The sequence below is a fragment of the Alosa sapidissima genome, chromosome 5, assembly GCF_018492685.1.
Source record: "Alosa sapidissima isolate fAloSap1 chromosome 5, fAloSap1.pri, whole genome shotgun sequence".
Classification (NCBI taxonomy): Eukaryota; Metazoa; Chordata; class Actinopteri; order Clupeiformes; family Clupeidae; genus Alosa; species Alosa sapidissima.
Window position 1 is genome coordinate 14078317 of NC_055961.1, and position 11584 is coordinate 14089900.

General features: G+C 38.4%; 1 protein-coding gene across 1 annotated transcript; it reads left to right on the top strand.

Annotated features, from left to right (window-relative positions):
- Positions 1-1430: 1430 nt before the first annotated feature.
- Positions 1431-2111, top strand: LOC121709673 (cytochrome c oxidase assembly factor 4 homolog, mitochondrial). Its single transcript, XM_042093258.1, has 2 exons — positions 1431-1506; positions 1620-2111. The coding sequence occupies exon 2, from the start codon at positions 1629-1631 to the stop codon at positions 1872-1874; it is 246 nt and encodes an 81-aa protein (XP_041949192.1). The 5' UTR covers positions 1431-1506; positions 1620-1628; the 3' UTR covers positions 1875-2111.
- The last annotated feature ends 9473 nt before the right edge of the window (positions 2112-11584 follow it).

An 11584-nucleotide genomic window follows, 5' to 3' on the forward strand; every position in this document is an offset into this window, starting at 1 on the left:
TCACCATTTGCACTGCATTGTCATGTAGCTTATTATGTTGCACAGAGGAAATGTCCATTCAGATGCAAAATGTGGAAGTACAACAACTCTCAGTAGACTGTTACTTACTGTTTTATTATAAACACAGTTTCTAAAGGGGTAAATTAATATTCATTGACCAGTCATTATTCCTCAAAGACCATTCATGATCATTCGGGGAGATTATGAAATATTTTTGTTCTCCATTAAAAAGGGCTATGGAAAGCTCTGTTCTGGCTTTTGACAAATTGTTTTCATTTTAAAGCATTCATAGGCCTTATAGAAATTAGGTATAGTCCTCACAGTTCCCTATGCAGAAAAATGAAGGTGTCTATTTAAATACTATAATAATCGAAGAAATCTTGCTCTGTCTCTTTCTCTCTCTCACTAACCTTGAGTTTTTTGTGAGGCTGTTATGTTTATTTATGGTCATAGTATCTCCTCAAATCTCATCTCATGCTGTCATATTGTTGAATGTCTGTGACTGATTGGATGAGTGGTTTCTTTGTTCTAGTGATTAATCATGGAACATTTGAGAGTATCCTTCAGTGTGCAGGAATGCCTTAGTGGTACTAATTGCATTATTTGTCGTAATGCTGTCCCATATATCCTAACAAGAACGTGTATATTTTGCTTCTTTTTTTTTAAACAAACACACAAATATAGTTTGACTGTCAAAATAAAATTTATTTGTCTGTGAAGTTTTGGTCTTGAAATATCTGAAATGTATCATATAAATGTATACATTGTTAATTGATCACAGATAACATAAATATGCAAGTTTTATAAAATACACTGGCTTACAATCAAACATAAAACACACTTGACATCACTGCTTAGTTGCTTGGAAAATAAACAGTTTGCAATCATTATTCTTTCTATTTTTTGTTTGTAAGGAAATGCACCTGGACTTTTTTCTGTGGCTTTGCTTTGAGGTTGTAGACTACCTCTGACCATGGCTGTTGTTTCTATACACGGGTTTCCCGTTTACCAACAAAACTAGATGCGCGTGTAGCCGTGGGGCAGAAGACGCCTAGTGGCCGTCCACAATGTTATAAACTTAACCTAGTTTGCCGTTCATTTGCATTATTAATATAACATTGTATTTTGTCATTTTTGGCGAAGACATGCATTCCGTTAGGGATATTGAACATATTTAACATTCTCTAACCATCGTGGTTTCGAATTGGTGCAGTTTTCAGCACAAAAACTCATTTTATTCTTTTGCTCTTTTGCATTGCTCTATGCTGTTCTATGGTGCTTTCTGCCTCTTGGTTGCGCCCGCATGTTTTCCTGACGTTGCATAGAAATCCATGTATTACCACAATGGTCAAACGTGCAGACCTAAAAGCATTGGAAGTGAACAGCAGAGGGCGCCATACGCAATGTTTACTTTCCCCGTCGGACATAATATTCCGTTGCACGGTCCCTCACTCAAACATCCCCGAAGTACTAAGTCAGGATTCTTATGGTTATCTAAACGTGTCGGTAAGCGCCATTATGAAATAACAATAGCAAAAGCTCTCAAAACCATGAATGTGCGCTGCTGTTTTTTTGGCATGAGATGTTTAACGTGTGCTTAATTGTGTCTTTGAATCCAGTTGAATAGAATGTCATCCCCATCGCCACATGATCGTAGTCGGAGTGAGGACGAAGATGATCCTGTGGACAAAATGATATCAAAAACGGGCTGTGCCGAGCTTCACTACAGTGTTCAGGAATGCATGGCCGAGCACCAGGACTGGCGCAAGTGTCAATCTGAAGTGCAGAACTTTAAAGAATGCATGACGGCATTCCAGAAAGCACGGATAGAACTGCTGCGGAAAAGTCAAAACCCAAGTGATGCGACTACATAGACGTGGGACGTGAGGTGGGGTGTGTTACAAACTGACCTCAAACATTTACGTTACCAGCCCAGCACTCGGCCACCATGATCGGAGATTTTTAAAGATCACGAATAAGTACGTACTGTAGGCTTACTGTTTTCTTCCCACTGTCTACTCCAAGGCAATCGCCACAGCCCCGTCTGTTGTAGCCCACATAATTCACAATAAATTGTACGGAGAGGAGGCAATAAAGCTATGTTGAATATTTATGTCGCTTACAATGACAGCAACACGACCATGGTTGTTAGAATCATACACAATTGTAGGCCTACAATAAGATGGAATAAAGCTGTAAATATGATACTTCAGTTTGCAGTTTGGAAATGTAACACTTAATTTCTGGTGATTATATTATTTCAGTTGAAGTGATTAAAACTGTAGGCCTACATGTTGTAGAAATTTGAATTCCGAGACATGGAGTTTAGGCCTACAGTTAATTTAAGTATTAAGAATTTAAGAATTCCATGAGTTTTCCCAAATTTTCCAAGAATTCACAGAATTTCAAGACGTTTTCAGGCCTGCAAAATATGACTTTTTCAGGATTTCCACGACTAGACAACACACCGCAACAGACTGAACTTAAAGTCTGCTTAGGCTATGAATCATGCTGCCCCTGTGCTGAGAGTGAAAAAAACGTAGGCCTATGCTCCCTCCACAACTAAGCTTATCATCTTTACTAAGGGACACTTGGTAACGATGAATAAAAAAGTGCCATAAGAGACTTGTTGGTCAATTAGCTTAACTGAAAACAAATTAGAAACATCCCAAGCATTAAGTACATTTATTCTGAGGGAAAAAAATATATTAAGATTGTTTTCTCCAGAAAATCACACGTGCCTCAAATATAGGCACCCCCTATAAAAAATAAATAAATATGTAACTTCAAGTTAATTTAAGTTAATCAAAGTGTCGTAATTCATGACTTCCTGATTCACTGTATAGAAATAAAGTGATAGAGGTCAAATACCCTCCTCAAGCTGATCAGGTGGGCTGGCTCTGTGGTCGTCATGGAGCTAGACTCCCTGGTGGCGGTGGCGGAAAAAAAGACACTGAATAAACTACTGACCATCCTTGACGACGCCAGCCATCCCCTGCACACCGCTATCTAACAGAGAAGCCTGTTCAGCAACAGATTACTTCTTCGAGACTGCAGAACAGAGAGACAAAAAAAAAGGCCTTTGTCCCTCGTGCCATCAGACTGTATAACCACTTTTTTTGGGGGAGGGGGGGGGGGGTGGAGGACAGAGGAGCAAAGGCCTGCTGAACATGCACACAGTGCAAGGACTGGACTGATTAGTACTGTAGGATTAAAGTGTCTATCTATCTATCTATCTATCTATCTACCTATCTATCCATCATTCCTCAGCATGGGAAAGGCAAGCGAACACACCATTCAAATAAGGGGAGTGTTGACCGAAGTCAGGCAATGGCTATGATAAAATAGATACTTGCCTGAAAATGCCCATATCTACAGTTAAAACAATAATTAAGAACTTCAAATCAACTGGAACTGTGACAAAATAATGGAAAGTAACCCATGTTTATTTTGTCCCCATGCACAATAAGGATGGATGGTATGACGGCAACAGTTATAAGGATTACTGTTGGAAAGTTACAGGAACAAATAGCACCTTAGAGTCAACAAGTCTCTAAATAAGTCAGTAAGTAAATAAATGATTGAATGCATGAATGAATGAATGAGACACAACCTACATGCTTTTTCCTGGCATGTCTTAGAATACATTCCTGCCTATGTTTTAGAATACATGTAAGGAAAAATGGCTTTCCTGTCATTTAACTACAGATGTAAATGGCTGAATCTGCTAAATGCTACAGGGCCTGGTGTCATGTTTAATGGTCAGATGAAATGAAACGTGAAGTATTTGGCAGCAAGCATTTCTCAGGGTGCATTTGGCATCCACACAAAGACAAATGGCTATACTGAAAAGAAACTCATGCCAACTTCCTAATGTGTGTTGTTTTGCCTCTGCCCTGCCAAGACACTAAAAAAGGGATCATAATTGGATCACTGAGTAAGTCAATGATCTAAAACATATGCCCAGACCAGCATTTTCCTCCTCTCTTATTCCATCACATCAGGGATTCAAGCCGTGCGCCACACACCAGGATGTGGTGTGGGCCTCTGTTCCTCAATTCTCAGTGTGGCCTGCATGGTTGTATTCAGGGTAGTAAGGTCCATTGTCTTGAAAAATCTGTGGAGGATATTCCTCCTGTGTTCTTCCATCATGTCTCTCTTCAAATGTTTCAGCCATGTGCAATGCATCGGGCTGTAGTGTGGGTTTTCCATCCCTGCAAACTCTAGTCTGGTATTTGTGCCAGTCTAGTTTCAAATATGTGACAGACTTCTCTCCGTTTCCATCACCATGTAGTGGGGATAGGTTCCTATTGCCTCCCTTGGTCAACTGGTCTCCTGTCCCATAACTTTTTCTATGCATTTTGTGCATAACCAAAGTGAAGTTTTTTTTTTTTGGAAAATTCTTTCAATGTTTGCGTTTAGACATCAAAACTGAATTTTGGGCTTATAACATGATGTTCTTTCTTTTGTTTGGATTTATTTAAATTGTTTTCATTTTGTGTCTTGGATAACACAACTGTTCTTGACAGTCTTCCACGGCTGTTTTTGCGTATTTCGATCGGGCCTTTGCAGTAATTGGTTCTAAACTATGAAATGAGCTGCCACTACATAAGACTGGCTCCTTCTTTGCTTGTTTTTAAATCACTAAACTCACTCCCTGGCTTTTAACTCAGTATAAGTGCTTATTCAATCTATTTTATTTTCTATTTTAATTTGAATTACTTTTATTATATTACATAACTTACTGCTTTTATTTTTTTTACTGCTCCTGTTTTTTTACTGCTTGTTTTTACATAACTTGTTTTTACATAACTGTTATGTTTGTTTGTACTGCTACCCCTGCTTTTGTGTGTTCTGACTGTTATTTGTACTAACTTCTCTGTTATTGCTTTGACGCCTGATCATTCCTTACTTGTCTATTCAAGTTTCTCAATTTTCTTATTGTATAGCACTTTGGTCAACTGGTGTTGTTTTTAAAGTGTTTTATAAATAAACATGACTTGACTTGACTTGATTTGTGTGGAGTTAATTATTATAGCCCTCGTAAGGTGTTTGGGTCTGTGGGACCCGTTTTCAATGTCTGCCAAAAGAAAAGATATGCTGTGTTTGGAAATTATGTCTATATCATTGATAATTGAGCTAAAGTAAACATCGATAAGTATTTTCACATAAATTGTTATATTATGGCTGTATTGATTTAAAACCCAATAATATGATTCCACCAGAACCAGGAATATTGTGGGGTCGCTCTTAACCGGAACCGTTTCCAGGTGGGTCGCCGAGTTTGTGGTAAAAAAATTGAAATGTTACTGTATCAGATCTAATATTGGACCTTTATTTTGATATACTTTATTTGTATGTCAGTCATTGCCATGGACATAGACAATGTTTATATGACAGGTCATGTTAGACATCAGTTTAGTGGCAGGCTAAGCGCAAATAGGTTATGACCCTGAATATTTGAAGTAGGATATGGATTCACTTAAATTGTGGACAAAATAGGACAGAAACCTCAGCGTGTGGTGTGTAGTGAATTGCTGGCACATGAGAGTATGAAACCATTGAAACTAAAATGCTAGGCCTACATGATAACAAAACACCCCTGTCAAAGACAAACTTGTCGAGTAGACTTTGAAAGGTGACATCAGGAGTTGAAGACTTCACAAATGTAATGCCAAACATCAACATGTTCCAAACAAGTAGGCCTATGCACTTTGCGTGTCTTATCATGTAGCTCACCATATCCATAGGCTTGAATGCTAAAAAATATATGGATCACGACTCAATTAACATGGGAAATTGTGGGTCCCAAAGCCAGCCAGAATCACTGTTCTAAAGAATGTTTTATTCAAGTTCTGTGTGTGTGTTGCAAACTATGTGTTTCTCTGCAAAACCCACAACGAAACGGTAATGAATAAATGTAAAGAGATGTGGAGTTTATTTTTCCGTTTTGGCAAGTAGCCGTATAATAAGCGGCAGCCAATAATGGATGGAACGCTGGTCATTATCGGGAAAATAAGGGTCTGGTTCGCCTTGTCGGGACTTATTTTTCCGATAATGACCGGTGTTCCATACATTATCCCTTACGTAAGTGGTAAATCTCCTAATAGAAGAGGTGTATGGCTTCATTCTCCTAACAATACCATACGGCTCTTGTTGTAGGAGATTTACCACTTACTCTGAGTTAACTTACCCTGGTTTGTGTACGTACTCAGAATACCCCCCAGATCATCCACTATAAATAACCAAAAAAATATTTTTCATCACTCAACTTTACTAAGGGTGCCAATAATTGTGGAAGGTGCTGTAGTTATCTATATTTCTATTTAACCTCTTTGTTACACATTTTATCTGTAAAGGACATTTCTTGAGGTAAGACCCACAGCCAAACAGTCAGGGCATAATTTTGCGCTGTAGGCTATAGTGGAGTACTGTAGTGCCTGCTTTGCCTTTCATCTACTCAAAGAAAGAGCAAACATCACACTGCCATGGGTAGAACTCATACAATAACCACTGCTGGGATAGCTGCAAACCTACATTTCTGCTAAGGTATTGACCAGGATTAAAAGGTGCTCGGACTTGAAAGATGGAGAAGTGAATGGTTCAGCCTTTCACAAATCACTCTGATATACAACAACAACTAAGATTTATATTGCGCTTTATCAAGGGAACCTCACTAACCACCCCCAATACGTAACACCCACCTGGGTGATGCACGGCAGCCATTTTGTGCCAGAACGCTCACCACACACCAGCTTGAGGCCACACTCCAGCTTGAGGACACCAGCATGAGGAGTTCCGTAGTTATAAGAGTAAAGGGCCTAGTCAGGGATGGATTACTGCACGGGCCTACCGGGCCCAGGCCCAGGGGCCCAAGGGGTCAGGGGGCCCTGAAGCCCAAGCCTTTGCATGGAATCATTGCCTCAATATCAACAAATCATGATGTAGGCAATGAATCTGATTGAATTTAGTATTAGCCATCCCCAAAATGCACCAGAATACAGGAAATCACATCAAACTAATTAAAAATGTTCCCCCTAAACCCCACCTCCCCCACATATATGACAATTAGTGGGGGGCCCTTAATACATCTGGGCCCAGGGGCCCGAAAGTTCATAATCCGCCCATGGGCCTAGTCATTTTAGTTCTGTATCGCAATTACGGATCACAAGACAATACATTGAGTATGTTTGTATATATTCTGAATTTTCAGTCATATTTTACAGTAATATTTCCTTGTTGAACACAAATTATATATCCTATAGGACATGGGTACTACACAAGTCAGTCCTTAGTTTTGTGTCAGCATATAGTCAAAGTTTCACGTTGGCACAATCATGAGTGAAACCTTTGTCTAGTTTTATAAAATGATGCTGATGGCATCATATTAAAATGCTTCTGAAAGGAAGGGAGTTTCCATAAAATGCAGTGTGAGCATCAATTCTGTTAATTCTTTAGTTATGTTTTATTCTCCATAAACACTGACATTTTGGTATTACTAGGCTACAAGTATTAAACTACAAATACAAAATCCAGGGAAATATTCCTGCAAGGATATTCAGTTAAAGCAAGCCCAGCCCTTCCTATTTTGTAACTTGTCAATAAAGTCCCAGTTTTTACATTATACTAACATAACACAGTACTGTATATTATTAAACAATTTGAAAACAACCCTTGTTTTGAAGCATGTATGTTATTTGTTTATGTGAGGGCATGATGACTTAACCCTGTAATGAGTGACAGTATTCTCTCAGGTATCACTGCTGTCTCCTTCACAATCTCCTTGGAGTCAAAAAACACAACAACAGGGAGACTCATTAAAGGGGCAATTAAACAGTGCAACATGTCTGACAACAGAGGGCAATTTTTAGATTGATGTTTATACTTTCAAACTTGTAACAAATGTATATGATAGCATGATGCAACACTATGACAGCCCAGACATTAAGAGTTCATTTGTAAATACAGATAACAAAAACATGTTTATAAATGTGAAAAAACATGCCATGTTATTGGGTATTCCAGGTAATATGAATCTGATTGATCTCTAATCTATCATTTTGATTTATACTGCTTGAAATTTAAAATGTAAAACTTGATTTATGAAAATGAATTAAAATGGCACTTTGTTTCTGCAAGTGAACTCTTCAAATGTTTCTCTTTAAAATTCACCACCACCATTTCTCACATAAATTATCATCACCATTATCATCAAAAACAACAATAGTGAGTGAGTGTGTAGCCTTTAAAAACAGACACACACAAAAGTGGATGGCTGATCGAAGATTGGGCTAAACTCTCAATATGACCAGAGGTCACGTGGTAGAGGATTCAGTTGATCTATAAAGATCATACCATTCATCACATCATTGACATGTCTGTTGCATCAATACATTTAAACTGATAGAAAAGTGTTAAAATTGAAAATGACAATACTGTAACATTCTTTAAAAATGTGTTTGCACATCATCTATTCATTGTGATGTTAATGAATATCTTCCTCCCCAGACATTATTACTCTTCTGCCATTACTCCCAAGTGCCATTAATTAGGACCTTTATTAAAATGCCATGCCTTTGGGAGCAAATAACATGCATTATACAGCATGTTTCATACACAGAGACAATTCAGTGAGCTTTACATAGATAAAGGAAGAAAAACAGATACTAAAAAAAATAACAGATAAAAGAACAAAAGATTGACCATTTTGGTGCATCATGTAGTATTCTTGCTGGACAATGCTATAATATCCTACACTGCATGTTGTAACTCATTGTACTGATCACACAGCCTCTGTTTTTTTGTAACATAAACTGAAAACATGTAGTGCCATCTCTAGGAAAAAGCTGCACAATAATATAAATGTCATGTCATGTAAATGTGAGGGGCATTCTGCACCATAACAATGTTTATTTTATTTTATTTGTTTATTTACTATTTAAATATTATTAGGGACTTAGCCTAAACCCTCCTTGCTTGTCTACTATGTTGCATGTGCTGGCATTGCTAAGCATCCCACCTCCACATCCATAGTACTGTAGGTGTCAGGAGACATCGCTCAGACTCACTGTAGGCATCCCAGGACCATGGACAGCTCCCAAGCAAAACACAAAAAAATTTTTTGCTTATTAATGCTTTTGCTCAGCACTCAATGTCAAGCATTCTGATGGGCAAATTGGTAGATTGAACTAATAAGTACTAATAGGTGTATGGTGGAATCAAGCCTCTCTAAATAATAAATAAGTTCACCATAGGTATATTACAGTCTTCAATGTAATAGTCTAACAGAGTGTTGAATTCTAAGCCATACTTCCTAAGACACCTGAAGGCATTAAGGCCTCCTAGGCCTCCTACATTCTGACCCTAGTCACTGAAGTCACAAATGACTTTGGAGAAAACAATCTATGTAAAACAAAGATGTTTTTTAATACTTGAAAATAATATTTGATTGATGAACCTTACATTTTTCAGTAGCCATAAGTGTGTAGATTTGAACAAAGTCTAGTTTGAAAAAAAAATGTAGTTCTTATCAGGAGCTTTTACTGCCTAAATGATACCATTGTTGCAGACACGTGCTCCGAGTTTGGTGCTGGGATGGTGGGTGCCCTATTTTCGCCCACTCACTCGGCACATCAACGGTTACACCTAAATCAAAATTCCACTGGAGCTGTTTTGTACATGCAGCCTTACAACACTTTTTGCTCTTCGAGTCACTGTACAATGTGATTTTTGGTACAGAGATCACTTTATATTCCTTTCTTTAGGAATCTGTCGTCTTGGTTTGTATAGAAATGAATATTAAGTGACACATACACGTAAAAGGGTGAAAACAGGGGGACAGGCGGAAATAGGTCACTTTCCGATACTTGATTTTTGACCCTTTATGTTGATGAATGCCAAATGCATTTTTCAAAGTTGTTCAAAACCTTTCTTTTAGTAAACTCTGACTACACCAAAAATGATCTCAATGCTCGAGTTCATATGTAGAGACACTGATGATACTTCGATCAAGGTTTCATGTTGTGTTGAGCCTTCTTAGTGTTTTAAAAATAGCGATTTTGACGCAATCTTGTATCAAAATAGTAGTGCGCCTACGAGTAGTAGTAATGGTGTCCCATTCAAAAGGTCATTTGACCCAAAAACGTCAACACGGACAAGCTTAAAAGTAGTGCTTTGGATGTAATTATGCTTTTAAACGAAAGTTTGACTCGGGTACATTCACAAAAACACCATAGGATGCATTTTGGCGAGAGTTACGCTTTAATGGCAGAAACATTTTTTATAAAGACTGTTGTTTGTTGTAGTTTTGAATATTACATTCTGCAACAAGTTGCATCATAGGTACATTGTGGCTGCTGCCAGTTTGTTGTGAGGATATGTCTCTGTGGCATATCCTGTGGGAGTAAAATGACAACAGTGCTTGCTGTTGTTTGCCAAAGAGCACAGCTCACAGAGTAAGGCTACCGGGGCCATTTAATTAACCCTCTGAAGACTGTATGACTTTGACAAAGGACTTAGACAGAGTGCGTAGACCTAAGAGAATTAGTCCATGTACCATGTATGTGAGGTAAAGTTAAACACAGTGAACAACACAATAACAAGAGGCCTAAGCAAACAGGCCTTGTTTTGATTGAGTACATCACACTGTGTCAAAGAGAAATATTAAAGTAAAATTCCGGTATATAGCACTTTGAGTCCCTTTTCTGGTTTGTTTTGGATGAACTAGAGTGGTGGACACCGACATTTTGACGATTGGTCCTGTCTCGACCTTTCTGACTCGTTTTGAATCGCCTTTGACTGCTCAGGGTGGCTGCCAACAGGCATACTGTAGTAGGCTACTCAAACATGTCCTAAAACAACCCTTTGTTCGTGGTTGTGGTGTTCGTTGATGTTCCAAAACAAGTAGCATAGCGAAATACAGTTTCTGTCGTGTTTTATTTGTTATTTGTTGAGGTGTCTGAATAAATAGTTCCACAATAGGCCTAGCAAATAAGACGGCTGGAAATCATACATTGCGCCGATATATTGCTTTTAATAGTCAACCACTCGGTGAGTTGCACAGTTTTGAAAACGAACGTTAAGGGTTGTTTTAGGACATGTTTGAGTAGCCTACAGTATGCCTGTTGGCAGCCACCCTAAGCAGTCAAAGGCGATTGATGGTAATTTTGATACCATATATTTAATAGAGACCCAGTCAGACCAATAGTATGAAAAATCAGGAACAGAGTTTATTACAATAATGCGCATCAAGGGAGAGACAGCATGACTTCACCTAAAGATCCATCAGCTGCTCTAACTAGACAAGGAAATAATAGTTAGGGTTTAAGTGTCCTTCCAGGCTGACAGGAGATGGCGTTGGTCATTCCATCTCACATGGACTACACTGAATTAGACTCTGATTAGTGGCAACCTGGCAATCCGGAGCAGATAGCTACTGACGCAGCCATGCAGAACAGTGAAACACTGCAAAGTCATAATATTCCCGCTTATCTCTAAATACAGTCACACACAGATATACACAGGGACAGTACAGATATCATACAGTCATTAAATAGAATCATACTTTTAGTATCAAAGTGACCCA

Bases quoted from the DNA above. Each gene is read 5' to 3' on its own strand.
- LOC121709673 (XM_042093258.1), top strand. From the start codon at position 1,629: ATGTCATCCCCATCGCCACATGATCGTAGTCGGAGTGAGGACGAAGAT.